This window comes from Stylophora pistillata, chromosome 4 (assembly GCF_964205215.1).
Source record: "Stylophora pistillata chromosome 4, jaStyPist1.2, whole genome shotgun sequence".
Lineage (NCBI taxonomy): Eukaryota > Metazoa > Cnidaria > Anthozoa > Scleractinia > Pocilloporidae > Stylophora > Stylophora pistillata.
The window spans coordinates 44379967-44398536 of NC_142522.1; the positions used below are offsets into that span (position 1 = coordinate 44379967).

The 18570-nt window shown below is 37.5% G+C and overlaps 3 protein-coding genes across 4 annotated transcripts; 2 read left to right on the forward strand and 1 right to left on the reverse strand.

Moving 5' to 3' along the window:
* Nucleotides 1-29: 29 nt before the first annotated feature.
* Nucleotides 30-5065, forward strand: LOC111326610 (splicing factor C9orf78). Its single transcript, XM_022930641.2, has 3 exons — nucleotides 30-457; nucleotides 2323-2591; nucleotides 4137-5065. The coding sequence occupies exons 1-3, from the start codon at nucleotides 30-32 to the stop codon at nucleotides 4406-4408; spliced, it is 969 nt and encodes a 322-aa protein (XP_022786376.1). The 3' UTR covers nucleotides 4409-5065.
* On the reverse strand, nucleotides 3279-11828 carry LOC111326609 (queuine tRNA-ribosyltransferase catalytic subunit 1). Its single transcript, XM_022930640.2, has 9 exons — nucleotides 11570-11828; nucleotides 11403-11471; nucleotides 11173-11226; nucleotides 9519-9654; nucleotides 7960-8103; nucleotides 7055-7193; nucleotides 6839-6914; nucleotides 5871-6065; nucleotides 3279-5367 (listed from the first exon to the last, which is right to left on the reverse strand). The coding sequence occupies exons 1-9, from the start codon at nucleotides 11801-11803 to the stop codon at nucleotides 5140-5142; spliced, it is 1275 nt and encodes a 424-aa protein (XP_022786375.1). The 5' UTR covers nucleotides 11804-11828; the 3' UTR covers nucleotides 3279-5139.
* Nucleotides 11829-12076: 248 nt separating this feature from the next.
* On the forward strand, nucleotides 12077-18360 carry LOC111326673 (general transcription factor 3C polypeptide 5). 2 transcript variants are annotated; one of them, XM_088756972.1, is made up of 6 exons: nucleotides 12077-12490; nucleotides 14246-14461; nucleotides 14710-15036; nucleotides 15533-15845; nucleotides 16644-16699; nucleotides 16782-16979. In XM_088756972.1, exons 1-6 carry the CDS (start codon nucleotides 12111-12113, stop codon nucleotides 16939-16941), a joined length of 1452 nt encoding a protein of 483 aa, XP_088613098.1. In that variant the 5' UTR covers nucleotides 12077-12110; the 3' UTR covers nucleotides 16942-16979. The 2 variants fall into 2 exon arrangements, with proteins under 2 accessions (XP_088613098.1, XP_022786465.2); XM_022930730.2 differs by lacking the exons at nucleotides 16644-16699; nucleotides 16782-16979 and adding an exon at nucleotides 16987-18360 and having other exon boundaries at nucleotides 12078-12490.
* The last annotated feature ends 210 nt before the right edge of the window (nucleotides 18361-18570 follow it).

An 18570-nucleotide genomic window follows, 5' to 3' on the forward strand; every position in this document is an offset into this window, starting at 1 on the left:
CCCTTTTTGTAAAAAATTAGACGGGTTAAATGCCTCAACTAAAAGAAGCTAGAAGATATCGAAAGCGCCGCGAGGCAGAAGAAAGTGACGATGATCAACAGGAAACATCTTCAACGAGTGAGGCGTTAGAGGAAAGGAAAGAACTACAACGATTCCGGAAGCGACAGGCTGGAGTGTCGGCTGTAGCTCTTGCTCTTGGAAAAACTCTCGCACCAGAAGAAGAAGTTGAGAGCGATCCTTTTAAACTGAAAACAGGCGGGCTTGTGCAAGTGAACGATTTGATCCAGGATAGAAATCGTGACAGAGAAGGGGAAGACAAAGAGAAATCGATTAACTTAGGAGCAAATTTTGCTGCCGAAACAAACAGAAGAGATGAAGATACTCACATGTTGAAATACATTGAAGAAGAGATGGCGAAGAGGAAAGGTGTTGCACCGGATAAAACTATTCAGATTAAGTAAGTAACTATTTTTATTTTGAAATGGGTCTGTGTACGTGTGGATGGTAAGTTTGTTTTGGGGTATTGTTATGATATTAAAGTTAATCTGTTTTAATTACTGCTACCCCTCATTGGACCACTGTTTAGTTAATCATAACTGGCATAATCCAAGTTGTCGACAGTTCCTAAGTCATACTAGTTATTTAAAAGGCCGTTCACATGGAAGAAAAATTCGGGCGCGAACTCATCAAGAAAAAGGAATGGACCTTAAATTTTTGCTAGTGTAAACTATGCGGACCAGTGTTTTTTCAGGTTTTGGGTCCATGCGTGTCTATGGCCCCAAAATTTAAAAGAATATGGGTTTATAGCACTTTTATCGTTCTGACATCAGCTTGTGAGTGAGAATGTCCGAGAATGTTCCAACTGCGACCTCAAATCAAGTTTTGATTTGTTGTTTCTGCCTAACTTTTCTTTTAATAGTTCCATGAGAGCAGAAGAAAACCTACCATTCACTTATAGATTCTTTTCTGATCTAGCCTTTGCAGTGAGAGTTCTCATCTTGCTAGGTTCTCTTAAAGTGCACCTAAACCCAAAAATTTTTTTTCGCTTAACGAAATAAGCTTATTTTTTGGAGTATTTCTGTGCAAAAATTTTTTAATTTGCTTAAATCTTAAATTTTCTGTGCCTAGTCAAAATACGGAAAATCGGCCGCCATCTTGCCCCACGACCGAGTTTAAAGAGGAATGGCTCTAGCAGATAATGTGACGTCAAATCGAGAACACAAAAGTCTGCTTTTCACACATTTTCACTTGTTTGGGAAGGTTGTGGTCGATATTGTCCGAAATATGCCGACCAGGTGTGTTGTATGAAGAATGTATGAAGCGTGATACCCTCTTGCAAATTTCGCACGTTGCTACATCCTCCTACAACACACTTAGTCAGCATATTTTCGGACAAAATCGACTACAACCTTCCCAAACAAGCGAAAATGTGTGAAATGCAGACTTTCGTGTTCTCGATTTGACGTCACATTACCCGCTTGAGCCATTCCTCTTTAAACTCGGCCGTGGGGCAAGATGGCGGCCGATTTTCCGTATTTTGACTGGGCACAGACAATTGAAGATTTGAGCAAATAAAAAAATGTTTGCACAGAAATACTCCAAAAAATACGCTTATTTCGTTAAGCGAAAAAAAATTTTTGGGTTTAGGTGCACTTTAAGCTTAAGGTAGATCCAATTGTGTGCTCCGTAACTTTTTTAAAGGTGTCTGATCTTAATTTTTCAGTGGTGTAAATTGGCTTTCTTATTAGCATCCAGACTACTGGAGACAAAACTCACCATCTTTGCTCAGATAGATGTATAGTTAATATATTTAAATGAATTTGAGATGTTGGCTGGTTATTTTACTCCCAAGTCCAATATCACTTATCACTTGTCAATTCCAGGTTCACTAGCCCTCCCCTCCCCCCTCTCCCCCCCATAGTTTGCTTATATAAAAATATGGGGCTCATTGATGGTTGTTGTCATTGTTGTTTTTTTCATTTTGTAAGATTTTTTGTTTTTAATTTTGTGGTATTTGTTTTTTTTTTTCGGGTGAATGTTTGGTGGTGTGGTTGGTTTTAGTGGAGAGGTGATTTAAAGTCAAAACATCTCCACACTTTTTTAATTTGGGAGACTGGCATCTGTGCCAGATGGAGTGCATCGGTTTTATAAGTTGTGGGCAATGGCAAAACTAGTGCAGTGGGTGCTTGAGTGAAGTACATCAAAGCTATGTACAATAAAGTCTGTAATGGTGCCTGTAGCTCCAGCCTCCTAGGATTCTGATAAAAACAGTGTTATTTATTTTTTGTTTTTAATTACTGTTAATGATGTTATCTTTTGCAGGCCAAAATCAAAAGAAGATTTGCTGTACCAGGTTCCAGAACACATTAATGTGAGGTCAAAGATAATGGCATCAGAAGAAATGCTCTCAAATCAGATGTTATCTGGTATTCCTGAGGTGGATCTTGGCATTGATGCAAAAATAAGAAACATAGAGGCTACAGAAGCAGCTAAACAAGCTGTGATTGACGAACAAAGGAACAAGAAATCAAAAGAACCAACTGAGATGGTTCCAACTAACATGGCTGTAAACTTTATGCTGCATAGTAGATGTAAGCTATGTTTCAATTTATACTTTTTACATGTTGACAGTTTAGATAACATCAAGTGCTAGGAAATTCCCCATATGAAGTCAATTTCTGTAAATGCTTTGATAAGTGGAGTGCTTTGAAATTGTATTAGTTTAAAAATTTCTGTTTCATGTAAGGACAATTGGAAATACAGACTTTTGAAAATGATGATTGAAATGCTAAGTAACACACTGTGGCTTTCTTCTGCATTTTTGGATGTTTTAGTGTGGACAGAAGTGGAAAAAATCGAAATGTTTGCATTTTGATAAGGAAATGCTGTAGCATGGACAGTCGAAAGCATCTTGAAAGTGCTAGTCTGATAAAAACTGTTTTGCTTCATTTTACTTGAGAAAAAAATAGTACTCTTTGAAAAACTTTTCAGTGTTTGATTTTATTTATCAGTAATATTTTATCAGACTGGCTGGCAGTTCAGCTGCAAGCTGATTTGAACAGGGTTTTCCTTTTCAAAGAAAGTTGAAGTCGGATGAAAGGGAAGCAGGCGGAGACAATTTGGGTGAGTAGTGCCCAGCCTGAGTGGCGAAGGCGTGAACAGCTAGGGGGGTCCGGGGGCATGCCCCCCCCCCCCGGGAAATTTTAAACATTTGAGCGCTCTGAGATGCAATCTGGTGCATTTTGGGTGCTTAAATTAAGGAAATGAACAGGCTTAACAACACAAGAAATGACAATGTATTTGATAAAATGCAGCCCTTTTCTAGCACGTTGATTGGCAATACCGGGCACATTGCTTATAAATATTAATGTAAAACAACACTCGAATCGATCTGGAAGAATTTCACATAAAGATATATTGACACAGAAATCAAAGGTAAACAAAAATACAAACATCACAGAAAATATTTCGCAATTAATTGCATCCCACACGATCGCCTGAGACTTACTTTACTTCGGACTTGGCCCAAGGTAATATTTGTGATGCTTTGGCTTAGTGAGAATAAGTAGTTCCCAGTTAAAGTATATCTGTTTTAACTAAAACAGTTAAAAGCGGATAAATCAAGAAGATAATCGACCTTTCAAATAGTAATTTATTTAAATGCAAAAATTGAATAATTTACGTATCTTTAAGCTTGAAGGGATGCCAGTGATACATGACTTGACCGCGCAAACTTGTACTGAATGTCACGTACCAGTACACGCGCAAAAATTCTACTTCGTTTTTTGCTGAAATATGTACTTTTTATCGATTTCCGTTTCTTATACGTCATTGTCAGACAACATACAAAGTGTTTATTATTTATCTCAAATATTTTAAATTATATAACAGCAAGGACTCTTTTAGTCGCCGGCGACGGAGCCGTTCGCAGGCGGCGAAAATCGCCGGTCGCCGGCCGAAAAGGAAAACCCTGTTGAATGGGGAGTTGTGATCAGGGCCAACCAGTTCACAGTGTTACAGTGCACAGATTGAATCACAACCATCTGTATGGTCACTGGCAGTAGTGGGATTCTTTGAGCAAAACCTCTGCGAATCACTTGTTAATAGGAACTGATTTGAATGTGAATGTTTTCCAGTTTATGACGAGCAAAAGAACATTGATGCAGAAAGTAGGAGGGTTTCTGCAGCAAGAGACAAGGCACAAGAGCAAGAGAAAGCAATTAAAAAACCAACAGTAAAGGCTGATGATACTTCATCAGCATCAAACAGCCAAGCACATGGAACCAGTGTTACTGTAGCTGCTGCTCCAAACAAGAAGAGAGCTGGGGACAAAGTTGAAAAGGCCACTGATGATTTCTTTTATGAGAAATTTAAGAAACGAGCAAGAGACTCGTGGAGATACCAGTAAGGTACCTCTGTACAATGCTGCTTGCTTGTGAATCAGATGCATTGAAAAATACAAAATGTCAACAAAAGCTGACAGGCAGCAGAAATATTACTATGTTATTAAGGTTCATTCTTCAACACTTGTAGCCCTCTCAAGAGTTCTAAAACTATACACTCTTATTCATACCAGTAACTGTATTTTAAAGTAATTCCTCGTGTTTTTACACCTCTTGAAGGATTTTCCTCAAAGTATTAGTGTCTATGATAAAAAAGGACTTATTCCAATAGACTACTTAAAAAACATTTTTCCTGTCTCAGTAAAATACAAGAAACTGTTTAGTTTTGTAGTCTAAGTGGTCCAAACTGTCACACCTCATTCATATCTTTGGGACATGAGTAGACACAAACTATTGGTAATCTCCCAAGCCTTCCTTCTTTTACTCTCTCAAGTTTGGTACCCATCCTCCTCTACATTTAGGGAAGAAGCATGGCCTTATTTCTTAAAAAATCAGCTGGCATTAAGCCTATCTTTACCAGGATCACTATTTGTACCCTTTTTCCAAAACAAATTTCAAGGACTTTTCCAGGACTCCAAATTTCACTTTATTTCATTTTTTTTTTTACTTTTGTAATTTTTATTGCTGATCCATTAATTCAGTAAAGTTCATGAGCCAGAGTATTTTATATTGTTCACTTTGTCAAACATCAATCAAATTTGACAATGTTTAGAGGGGAATTTCAATTTCTTAAAATTTATGAATCACGTTCATCAAAGGGGGTAGAGTCATTTTGTTTGCACAGTTTATCTTCTTTACTGTTGGCAGTTTCCTGAGTGTTCAAGAATATGCTGACAGAAGCAAGAGCTTCTCTCACCCAAATAGGATAAATTTCATCTGGAAACAACCTTTTCATAAATTTGTGCACAAATTCAGGAAACTTGTCTTGCTTGATACTTTCTCTTATATCACGCATCAACTTCATCTGAAATTAAATTAAAAATAACCCTCCATATTTTTTTTAACTAAACAAGTTTTTTTAAATTGTACCTGCATTCTTCATATTCCTCTTTTGAAGTATAGCTGAGGGAATTTCTCAACATAATTTGCATTGGCTTTTGTAAAGGGAGCAAAACAAGGGAACCCTCTTAGCAGGGAAAAAATCATACCCATATATAATGCAAGGCACATAAATCAAACTAGAACCACACTCTAACAACTTAACTTCATCATTCTATACAATCATTGCCAAGTGGTCATGCTATACATTTCCTTTTGATGTCTCTCACAATCTTGTAGGCCTCAATAATAGCATGACATGCATTTCTAGTATCAGTCCCAGACCCCCTGCAACCAAGACCAATCACTGGCTTGTGTTACTCAAGCACTCATACTTTTCCCTCCCAGGGAGAAGAATCATTTGTGCTGAACTGCTCTTAATGAGGGCCAGTACCTAGGCTAACAGTCTTGTTTCATGGTGAAACGTACCTGATAATATATATTATGAATTGTCAACAAATGACAAGCAATTTCTTCCCTGCCTAGCAAAGAGTTGACATAAGCACGGGTGTGATGTTTACAAGCCAAACATCTGCAGTCTCTGTCGATAGGTTCAAAGTCTGTAGAATATTGTTTATTCTTTAAGTGAAGTTGACCCCAGGGTACCAGGGCTGTGCCAAATCTCTGGATTTGAATGAAAATACTAGTCAATAGGGTTATGAATTAATTATCAATTAATGAATGATCTTCAAAATTCTTGTCAAGATCTTTAATTTTCTTGCCAAGATCTTTCAGGATCTTCAAAAGTATTGTCAAGAGCTTGAAAGATCCTTGAAGGTATGGGTGACAAAATGAAAGATCTTGGCAGGAAAATGAAAAATCCTTGAAGATTGACCTTTTGAAAGATCTCCTTGTAAGATCCTTGATAGGATCCTCGAAGGTCCTTCTGAGGTGAGCAAATGGTTCTAAAACTAGACTCCATTACAACACTACAGATCTAATTTTTATCATTTGGATACATCAACAAAGTTGAAATGGTAAATTGGCCACCGTAATGATTACAAAAGCTGACGTTTCGAGCGTTAGCCCTTCGTCGGAGCGAATAGAGGAATTGTGGGTTGTGTGTGCTTTTAAAGGCAGAAAATGGAGCTACGTTATTGGTGGGAACATGGCAACGAGAAAAATGACAATAAGAAAAAGTTTTGTCAGGTCAATATGACCTGACAAAACTTAATGTAGGACATCTGACTCCTATTTTCTCTGCCCTATGCTAACTGATAGTTTTCTATTGAGATTATCCATCCCTTATGATTACCATGGTAAACAAATGAACAGGTGGAGATATCTTAAAGACTCTTACAGAAACAATGAATCATTTGGATGAGAAAAGATCAAAGATAACACAAGCACTGCATGTTGAATCATGCTCAATAAACTTTTTGTTTTACTCTACTTACTGCTGTTCTAGTTGGATAGACACAGTCAAACATGTCAACTCCCAATGCACAGCAAACTACAAGATCCACAGCATAGCTTGAGCAAAAAAATGTAAAGGATGATTGTAAAACAGAACAGGAAAAAAATGAGGAATTTAATCTTGATATCATTGCTAGAATGATTTTACAATAATTTTTTCTTTGAATGCCAAGTCATTGTTTGCACATGATCCTTACCCAACACCCATAAGATATCTTGGTTTTTTCTTTGGTAGATGATCTGTACACAGTGTGACAGTTTTCCAAAATAAAGATTTCTCTTCTCCACCACTTAGGCCACCAATGGCAATACCAGGAGTGTTACGTTGAACCATTTCTAGTAATTGAATATTCAATATACTTGGTCATATACTTGTAAGCATTTTACAAGGTTATTGATCTTGTAGGTTAGAGAGTATTTACATGATTTTATATGCATGCTTCCAACATAATTTAGCAGCTTGTGCAGTAAATGGTTTGAACCTGGGGGTAACATGTGAAGGTGTAGTCTGATTGTCTGGGTGAGTGTAGTCCTGAGAAGGACTGTTGTCGGTGGTAGTCTACTGACAACAATCATTCACTTGACCCTGATGATGACTTCCGCACAGGTTGTCGAAACGTCAGTCACTACCACTGACAACAGTCCTTCTCAGGACTAGACTCACCCGGACGATCAGACTACACCTTCACTTAGCAGCTTGTATTAGCCTAATGATCAGCTGACTGGATTCAGGGCTGAAAGGACAAGATACAGGTTACATGCTGGTCATTGCATTGTATTGTTACTGTAACCACACAGTGTCCCACCCAGGAGTACAAATGGGAACCAATGAACTGTTGGGGAATCTGACAAAATAGAATGGGGTAAATATGACCTATACATGCAATAGGGTAGCATCCCAGCCAGAAGTGGTGGACAAGAAGCCTTATGAAATGAGTGTCTTGAGCCACAAAGTTTTAGCAAAATGCTCCACAACAGAGGCTCAAACTATTGCATTGTTATGCTATGAAAGCCAAGAAAGCTCAGACATCAGACATCATGTGGGTAGCTAGGCTCAGGAACAGATTTTACCTTTCTTTATGACACTTCTACAACAAAATACCTTTAATGCAAGTCTTTCTGAGTTCCAGATTTAATCCTCCCTGGATTATTGCAAAGAGATTTTGCTGTGTTGGCTTAGCATGGGCTGATATACATCTGTCTAACCATCGGATTGACCGCAACATGGCCTCTTCAACTCTTGGACCTACAGAAACAGTTACCAGAAATTAGCCAAAGGATTGACTGAAACATGCCTAAAAGATGGCCAAATATTTTTTTTTAGGGGTGGTATGGGACTTTTGAAGTTCTTCTCTTCTGATTACTTGCTAATTTTGGCATACACTAAATATTATTAAATTTATATGTTTTTAATTTGTTTTACTTTATTTTCAATAAATTTTTAATTACAATTGTCTGTTTTAATGATTCAATGATGAAATGAATTAACAATTGGTTCCTGCTTTAGCGTGCACTATCGAGTTATGGAGCATGCGGGAAGTTTGGAGAGCACAAAAGAAGCGTAAGAGTTGCCCAAGGCAATAGCCGAGGGCAACTCTAGCTTCTTGAGTGCTCTCCAAGCTTCCCATGAGCTCCATAACTCGATAGTGCACAACTGAAAGCATGAACCAATTGTTTTAGAACATAGCCGGTGGAATTGTGCATCAAATCTGACACGAAAAACGGACAACAATATCAGTTGAAGCGAATCATGATGCCTCTGATGAAGTCTCCTTTCCCGTTGTTTTTCTCTTTTTCTGCCTCATTTAAGAACTCTAGCCCAAGGGAAAAGATCAAGACATTGTCTTCATTTTCGGACTAGTAGGCCAAGTTTCTGTTTGTATCCATTATTGTCGCAAAATATAGTATATTTCCCTGCGCTGACAATGGCCGCTCACACGAAAAAAAAAAATTTCTGGCGAAGCAATTTGCTGACGCTGTCAGCGTGCACTATCGGGATTTTGAGCATGCTTACGTATATTGAATTTGATTTCGCAGTTCTGCTAGCTATGTTCTAACATAACTTAGTTCATGGTTGAAATAAAGGTCTTTAAGTCTTTTTTTTCTTGACCTCTTTTCTGAAAATTCCTTTAAGTACAGCTGAGATTTTTTAAAAATTGGTTAACTACAAAATTTAATCCAATCATATTGATGACTAGCAGACTTATCTATTTTTCCTAAAACAAACATTTCTTATCACTGTACAGTTATTGTTACTGGAGTCAACTTACAAGGCCTCCCAGAAAATATATCATTATCAAGGCTTGACACTAACGGTAGCCCACTAGCCACAGACTAGTAGAAATTCAGTTTTGGCTTGTGGTTTTCAATGTCACTAGCCACTTGGCTAATAAGTTGAAAATTTAGTGTCGAGCCCTAATTATGATTCTATAGGTTTTGTCCACTAGTTGTCACTGGTTGAAGGATAATATTTACAACCATAGATAAAGTCCACCTCTATTTTTTTTATTTTTTTGTCCTCTTAGACATATTTACAATATCCACAGTTATTAGTATAAAAATCTGCTATATATGACATTGAATAGCTGTGCTAAAATAGAGAAACTTTAGAAGAGATCTTTAGCAGGTTGCCAAGGTTACCATTATACTGATTTAAGTTACCTGTCGTAGTACTGCTGACCACATCATCTAGTTGCATTATGATATCAGCTCCAATGGAATTCTGGATCTCAGTTGATTTCTCGGGAGTAAGTAACATTTCTTTACCATCATGGGGAGACTGGAACTTAACACCTTCCTTTGAAAAAAGAAATAAACATCTCTGTATGCACTTAAAAATCTTTTACTTTAAAATCTGTCTCTGATACCAGGTTCAGATTTTTCTCTCAATTTAAAGTATTTCAATTGCCTCAATTTGTTTATTCTTTTACTTCAGAAGGTAAGTCAAATGAATAAGGGGGAAAGAGTACCATATAACCCCATACATTAATTATGCATTCAATTTCATTGTTTTTAAGACAATGACTTATTTCCATGGGTTTAGCACATATACATTACTAATAAGTACTTACTGCTTCAATAAAAGAGAAATTGATTGAAAGCGGCTTTTTCGTCTCCATTCCTTTCTCATGTTCTTCTCCCTTCTCCCCTTTGTTCCTAACTTCTCCTCGATTTTTTTTTTCTTTTCTTTCCTTTTTACCTTCTTGGCAATTCTGCTGAGCCTTGAACCATCCCTCCTCAGACAACGCGTTATTATCGGACCATTATCAAACCTTAGCCTTACCACTATGCTGCGCAAACCAGTTAGGAGTTCCTCTCCAAAAGCTACTTTTTCTTTTACCTTTCAGTAAAAGATTTTCATAACAATATATGCATGATATAATGCACCAAAGGTCCCCTTTGCACTAAAGAATGCATTTCTTCTTCTCTACGATTGGCCAAATACCACATAGAAAACAAAATTTATTCATACCTCTTTCTAATAACATCAACGAAAGAAGAAGATAGAAGGAAGAACAACAACAACTCGGAGATGGAGAGACTGAACTTTATTCGACTTTCTCGAATATCATCTGATCACGACCGGTGCATACAGTGGTGTAAGGATCACAACCTGCTTGCGACGTCGGTAAAATGTCCTCGAGCTGGGTGCAGCAATGAACTTAGCTGGACGCGACGTGCTTCATTGCGTGACGGGTATGAGGGGCGATGTTCAAAAAAGGGTTGTGATGGAATGGCTTCAATGCGCCGGAATTCACCGGTGTGCACATACAGGGTATCAAAAATACATGGTGGGAATCAAGCGAGGTTTGCCCCAAACAGGAACATCCAGAAAGACTAGATACAAAGGTTTCTTTGCATCGCTGTATGCACCGGCCTTCACGAACAATTTTCATCACTAGGACACGAAAGGATAAAGAATCAACCAAAACCACAAGAGCAGGTAAGACACAACATTTATTTAAACTTTGCATTGACAAACTTCAAAGCCTGACCGTAGACTTAACGTTATTTTCCGGCCAATTTTACGCTTTCAAAGAGAAACTGAACATTCAGTTATATCTCAAAATTAAAAACCTCTGGAAAATTAATTGAGTTTTCCGTTTTGCAAAGCCAAAATGTGCCAAATTTACCCTGTTTCAAAAAAGACTTAGAAAAAAAATCAAAATTTTGAAAACAAAGACTACTAGTCTCAGCGGAGTTCTATTGTTATCGCTATTGTTTTAATTGAACAAAGACTGAATGCATAATTATTGTAGGGGGTTATATGGTACTCTTGCCAATAAGGGAGAAACAGATGTAAGAAGGTACTTACCTCAGTAATCTCAGCCAATTTTAATAAAGATACCATCTGAAATCCACCACTATCCTATATGTTGGAAACAAGAGTATTAATTTGCTAATCACACGAAACAATTACCACTCGTTTCTCCTTAAGTCTTGAACCATTTGTAGATTTTTGAGTGTTGCAAAAGAAAATGATAAATCAAAAAATAAAATACCAAATCAAACCAAACAATATTAATATTTCGGCTAACAACTTACCGTTAATAAAGCTCTTTTCCAATTCATAAATTCATGTAGTCCCCCAGCTTTTTCTAGTATCTCTGTGCCCTGTGTGATAAAACTTATCAAATGAACTTATTTATTTATAAGAGTTAGGGACGTACAATAATGCAATTTAAATGCTCCCGATCTCTTTTTCTCTCTACCGGTCTCATTCCAAGATGATATGTGTTCCCGAGAATAATCTGACAGTCCAGCTCTGTGAGCTGTTTAGAAGTCAAACCCTTCATCGTTCCCTGAGTTCCTACGGGCATAAATACTGGAGTTTCTACTTCATAATGTGGCAAAGTTAGAATAGCAGCTCGAGCCTTTGTTGTGGAGCATTCTGCTAAAACTTTGTAGCTCAAGGCACATGTTTCACAATGCCTCTCGTCCGCCATATTAATTTTGACCGCTGACTTATAGTATTGTTGGCGTGGACTGAATTCAAACCCCATTGAGGGAGGGACAAGCAATGATTATTGGCTTTGATCCAGAATTGACTGATCTTATTTTGATAACAAACGAATATCGAAAAATTATACAACATCACATTAGAAAAATTTCTAACAATATTGAAGCTTTCAAATGTAACTGAAAGGAACATATTCACTCCCTGTCCCCTCTCTCTCCAGGTTCCCCAGGTTCCTTTTTCGTCTACGTTGACAGTAGTTATAATCAGCGGTTGAGTATTTGAGAACAAACAAAATGGCGGAAAATATGGAAATCTCAGAGAGCTCAGCAAATGGAGATCTTTCTTCTTCGAATAATGGGCAGATAACAGTAAATCAAGTCAAATTCGTCGGAATAGAATATCCAGGTTACATAAAAGATGAAAATCACATGCTTGAAACTCTAGGAGGCGAGGAAGCATTGTCAAGGACTTACTCAATTCCAACGAGACGACTAGAAATGTCATTTCGTCCAGAAGATCCTTACGCGCATTCATTGTGTGGTGATCGGTATCCTACTGCAAACTTGTTACTGAAAGTGAAACGGCGAAAGAAGAAGCAAAAAGAAGGAATCGGTGAGACGGAAGAAGTGAAATATGAACAAGAGATCTTGGGGATAGTAGGAAATTCATTCAAGTAAGTATCAACTTGATAATGTACTAGTCTGGAAAGCGGCGTCAAGGAAAGAGGAGTATGGGATGAATTTTACTTGAGAATAGTTTGGATATGGTATATATGCGAAAAGGAAAACCCAGGTTTTTCACAATTGCTGTCAATCACGTATTATTTTGTGAAAGAAGAGATAGCTCCTGCTGAAGAGATAGTTCCTGCTGATTTCTTTCCATGAATAAAGGGGCTAAGTTTCTAAAGTGGTGCTGCGTCAGTGGGGGTAACAAGGCAATTGGGTAATATCAACTAAGTTGGAACTGTAAATTGGCTGCCATAAAGAGTTAAAAAGCTGACGTTTCGAGGGTTAGCCCTTCGTCAGAGTGAATCTTTCCATGAATCCCGCCTTGGGTTGGTTACACATATGAGACTAAGGTAAAATTACCGAGAAAGGTAACACTGAAAGATTTCCATATAACCTCATAATGTTCTAAAACAGACCTGTAGTCACATAGGCTCCTGGGTCTTTTTTTTTTATAGGTAAGCAGAGAAGGTTTTACAAAAAGTCTTTCTCTTAACATAACTTGGAAACTTGGATAAGGCTGCAAATTATCTCTTGTATTGTGAATTTTAGCATTTGGCATCTATACTCCATCACATATTTTTGTTCACACGCAATTGATCTAGATGCATCAAGTGACTGAATCTGCCCCAGCTTAAACAGGGGTATATCAGAGAATGTGCTTCAAAATGCCCTCCCTTAAAATTTTATGCAAGATCAGGGAGCTTTTTTGTGGTTGTTACAGAAGAAGTTTTATGTTTATAACTAAAGTTGTACCAGAGAACACTAAAAAGGGAACATCCCACACAGCAAATAGTGAGCTGTGTGTAAACATTTAGTCCAATAGATTACAAAAATATAATAAAACACACTAGCCACCATTTGTATGAAAATAGGCTATCTGTTCCTTGAAGCTCACAGTTCTCTTCAAGCTTTGCTCTCAGAAAACTGTTTGTATCTCAGAAGAAATAATATCTGCAGAAAAATATCCATGTAAATTTTTGCAAAGATAAACTCTATGAATGTGGTATTTACTGATAAGTTTGTCTTCGGGTAAGACTTGTAAATGTTCCATGTTCCACTTCCTCACTCATTTCTTCCTTCCCCCTCCCAGTCAATCCTGTCCAGGGTACTCTATGTTGACAATTTCACTGGCCTAGAAGGAAGGGTTGGTAATTGCCATCTGAATGGTGTTCTTGAAGGCAATTACTTTTTAAATTTAGTAAATTTCCTCTAAGGACCCTATGGTTTCCATTGACAGACTGTTAAAACTGATACATGTATTCCTTATACATGTACCTCGTATAAAGCAAACTTTTTCGGTTTGGTCAACAGGAAGACTGAATCTGGTTTCTTCTTACAAAATAAAGTCGAGAAGATTTGTCTAGTATCTTGGGGGCGTTTTTTTTTCCACTTGCACTTGTTGGATATGAGATGATTATAGCCAACTCAGCGCTACGCGCCTTGTTGGCTATCTATCATCTCATATCCAACGCGCACTCATGGAATAATTGTTAGGTATTCTTTGGGACTACAGATCAACTCTTGTACAAAAAGGTCCTGAACCGTAGTGTATTTACTTCATAACATTTGAATTTTTTAGGTCATACAGTTGATTAATAAGTACAAATATTATACTTGGTTTTGATGCTGTAGCATAGTGGGATATAAATTCCACAGAAGAAACTCTTTTATGTTGCATCCAGTACCTGTTGATTTTGTAGGTTTGAAGTTATGGCAGATTTTCAGTATCTTGTTCCTGAATTGCCAGATGTCTTGAAACAAGTCACTGATGGGGCTGCATTAAATCAAGATGTCCCTTATCACCTGCAACCTCCTGTGTTTACAAGATTTGATCATCCAATAAATTACAACTACAATGCTGAGTCTGTGCCACGAAGTGGTAAAACTGATCAAGGAAATGACAAGGAGGAAGAAAGGTAGAGGATGACATTTTGTGACATATAAAGTGAAATATATAAATTTGCCTTCAAGAAACCCTTTCTCTCCAAAGAGTGATGAGTGATCAGGAAACAACTTCTCCTCACATAATGAATTGAAAACACTGTCACATGACAGAATTAAGCCTTTTCACCATAACACCAGTATGCATAGTCTTGTTACTGCTGCCAATCATTCCTAAAAGTTATTACCTTTTGTTCAAAAATTGTCATTACCTGATTTCCAGTTTGGTTGGAACAAGAGCAAGAACCAGAAGACCAGTTTATGCAATTGCTATAAATTTTAATACTCCTGAAGTTCCAACTGCTGCAAATCCCAAAGCAGAAGAAATTGCAAATCGACCAAAAGATGGTCTAATGGATGTGATAAAGAAACTGTTTGCTAACAGGCCTATTTGGTCTCGCTCAGCATTACAATGCCACATAACAAGTGCATCACAGGAGAGGATGAAACAGCTGTTAGCCTGCACAGCTTATTATTGGCTTAATGGACCATGGAGGACTTTATGGACCCGAATTGGATATGATCCACGCAAAGACCCCAGTGCCAAAATGTAAGTTAAACAATAGCTTTCAGGTGGTGCATAATATGCTCAAAAGTCAGATATTTGAGATATTTGACTGCAGAAATTTGAATATACTGGTATTTTATCATGATAGAAGTGAACAGTTTTCTAAGAGCAAACCTAAAAAAAATGGAGCTTTAGGGAACAGATAATATTCAAGAACAAATGATGATGGGTGTTTATCAGAGAGGGTTTATTACTATTGCACAAGTTTTGGCAGGTTTCCTACCAAGAACAATTCAAAATGTCAGTCCACACAAAATTCTATTTTCAAATGGCAGATATCTGTTTCTTTTATTTTAAACTAGTCACTACCTTCCTGATTATGTAATTAAATAACACTTCTAATGAACAATTTAATGAAATTTTATTTTTACAGTGAGGATTTCATACAAACATTTTCATAAATAAGTTCTAAGACCTCTTGAAAATGTCATAAAAAGTTTATTTTTCCTCTGTATCTACCATTTTTTATCTTAAACAGTTATCAGATGCTTGACTTCCGTGTTGGTAGCAGGAAAGGGGCCAAAAATCTTCCAATCAAAGCTAAGAGAAGTTTAAGCAAATATGTTCTTCCAAACTTGGTCAGAAGAACTAATAGTACTCAAGGAACTTTGGTTAAAGAAGTTGTTATGGTGGAAGGTGAGAAAAAGGCAGAGGAGAAGCAAAATCAAGAGCCAGATTTACCATATGTCTTTACTCCTAATAAAATGCCTGTACAGAAACAATTGTTCTACCAAGTATGTGACCTTCATGATCCAGAGATTCAAAGACTTCTTGGCAGAAATGATGGTCAGGTAAGTTGCTACAATAACTACTATTATGCGTCACAGGTGATCACAGGTACCATTAAACAATACAATGATTTTAATCTTATTTTCCATTTATGTATTCCGTACTTATTTCGAACTTGGAGAGGAAAGGGCAGTTTTTCAAGCGGGACACCTGTGGTAGAAAAAAAGGACTGTAAAGTAGCAACTGTGTTTGTTGATAGTAAAACCCTTAGGGAAGGCTGAGGTGCAAGCACCGTTAACACCTGGGTTATTTTCTTCATTCGCTCTGACGAAGGGCTAACGCTCGAAACGTCAGCTTTTTTATTCGTCACGGTGGCCAATTTACATATTTCAACTGAGTTGATATAACCAAATTACATTGTTACCCCCACCGACGCAGCACCAAAGTTTCTTTAGAAACTTTTAGCCTTTATGTTTTTTCAGGTTTCACTTATTTGCTATAACTGCTTCATTAAAATTCCCTTATCAGGAGTGAATCTTCACAAATTCTCCACTCGTTGAATACGAATTGATGTAACTCAGTTATCATTTGTGAAAGAATTTTGCAAGATATTGGTGTCAATTGATTCTGTTATGATCAGGCTCTTTAGCAGCAAAAAAAATCATTTTTAATTTCTGTTTTACCTAAATTGAAAAAGAGTCATTTGTATGTGTGTTCTTTCGGTACCTAGTCGCTACGCCGACATGTCAATTCGCCAACAACCAACTCGCCGACACCACAAGTCAACTCGCCCACACCTTCAATCAACTCGTCGACACCTTCAGTCAACTCACCAACAGTGTTTTCTGGTCGATTCGCAGACAAACCAGTCACTTCACCGACGTACTTGGTCATTCGAAATTTATCTTCAGTCAAAGTAAGTATAGGTTGGTACGTTCTCATTCAAAACTGTTTTAGTTTTGTCATTAAAGGCCCCGATTTTAACTTTGTTTTCAAAGGGGAGGTAAACGGCGTAACAATTCGAGTAAGAAAGTTAGTCGACGAACTGACGTCGGAAAATTGTCCAGTGGTGTCGGCGAGGTGACCAAAGGTGACGGCGAGATGAGTTATCGTGTCGGCGAAATGACCGGTAACCGTTTTCCGCTTGCCTGCGTTTAAATGGCCAACATTCGAGAATGGGTGGATATTTAATTCGTTTCCTAGGAAGAGGAGTGTCAGGAGCGCGATGGTTGGTGTTTACCTGGCACAAGTGATCAGATCAGGTCCATTCTTTACCAACGGACTACTGAACTAGCCGAGAAACTTAGACAGGAACAGTTGGGAGAGGGGACAGAGGCGTCGGTATCTCAATTAGAACTCACAGGGGACGAGTGGACAGGACATGAAGGCGTTCAGAACTACTTGCAAATGCTTGAACAAGACGATGATATCGAGGCCTACGATATTTTTGATGACTATGGTGAAGGAGATGATTAAATAAGAAACGTGACCGTTTTTTCACATCTCGAGCAATTGCAATTCCTTGTAATCAATTGGTGTCAATCTTCTCCATCCTTGGCCCATCCTTGGCCTATGCTTGGTCCATCCTTGTCCTATCCTTGTTCCTTTTGGTATCCTTCCTCTTCGGTTTTTGAATCTTAAACTATTAATTAAAATTTTTCGTTCTGATTCAGAACAATTTTCAGCGCCAGCAACAACGACTCGAGAATAGTGTCGTATCTTCTAAAGGTCGATTTTGACCCCTCCCCTCCCTCCCCTCCCTCCCTTCCTTTTTTTTTTTTTTTTTTTTTTTTTTTTTTTTTTTTTTTTTTTTCATCTTCCTTATTTTAACTTTCACCACTAGGGAGACCAGGTGAATCACTAAAAAAAAAAAAAAGTATTTAATGTAAGTTGTAGCTTGCGGGTATAAATACTTAAACGAAAGTACGCCTCACGATGTTTACACGTGCGAAACCACACTGGGCTCAAGTTCTTGCATGTGAAGTTGAGAATTTAATTGTTTAATTTCGAGCGTAATTCAGTCTAAAACTTGATCTAAAGTTTCAGTTTTCTTCGTTATTGATATTGAAATAATTTTGTTATCGCTTAAAACCGCAAATGAAAGCCTGACTGTGTGTTTGATAAACGTAAACTCCATTTTGCACAGTGACAATAAATCAAGACGTATTTTATTGACCGAACATCATTTGCATTTTGTTTGAATGAGAAATGTGATGTACTCAGAATTCTTTTGTCGTTAAAATATTTCATGAATTGAGCAGTACCGCAGATTAGAAGCTACAGCAAGTCTTTCATTTTAATAACTAACTAGAGACGGTTTTTTCCTTTTTTTTGGTAATTGTATTTATTTCCACAATTTTTGGAAAAACAGAAATATTTGTAGACATCTTTAAAATGTTGTTAAGTAGCACTATATGTCTTCCTTTTTTCATTCATGTCGAGGAAATGTGATCTCTGTTTTTTTTTTAAGATGACTTTGATAACCCTTAATATTCGCGGGCGGATGAATTTAAATACAATGGGCTAGATAATCTTGGAATAAATGTGAAGAAACTTGACACTCTTCACTCAACTTGAGCTTGTATTTACGCGAAAAACTTTTGTCAGTCGAGCAGGACTGATTTTGTCACCGAAGCTTACATCGATTAAGGCAGTTATTCCGTCAAGAGGAAGCTTAATATCCATATACTGAGCAATTCAGGCAGCTCAGCTCCTACAGAGCCTATTGAACAATTGTTACGTTCACCGTCAAACCATCACAATAAATTGTTTATCGTGTTCATCCAT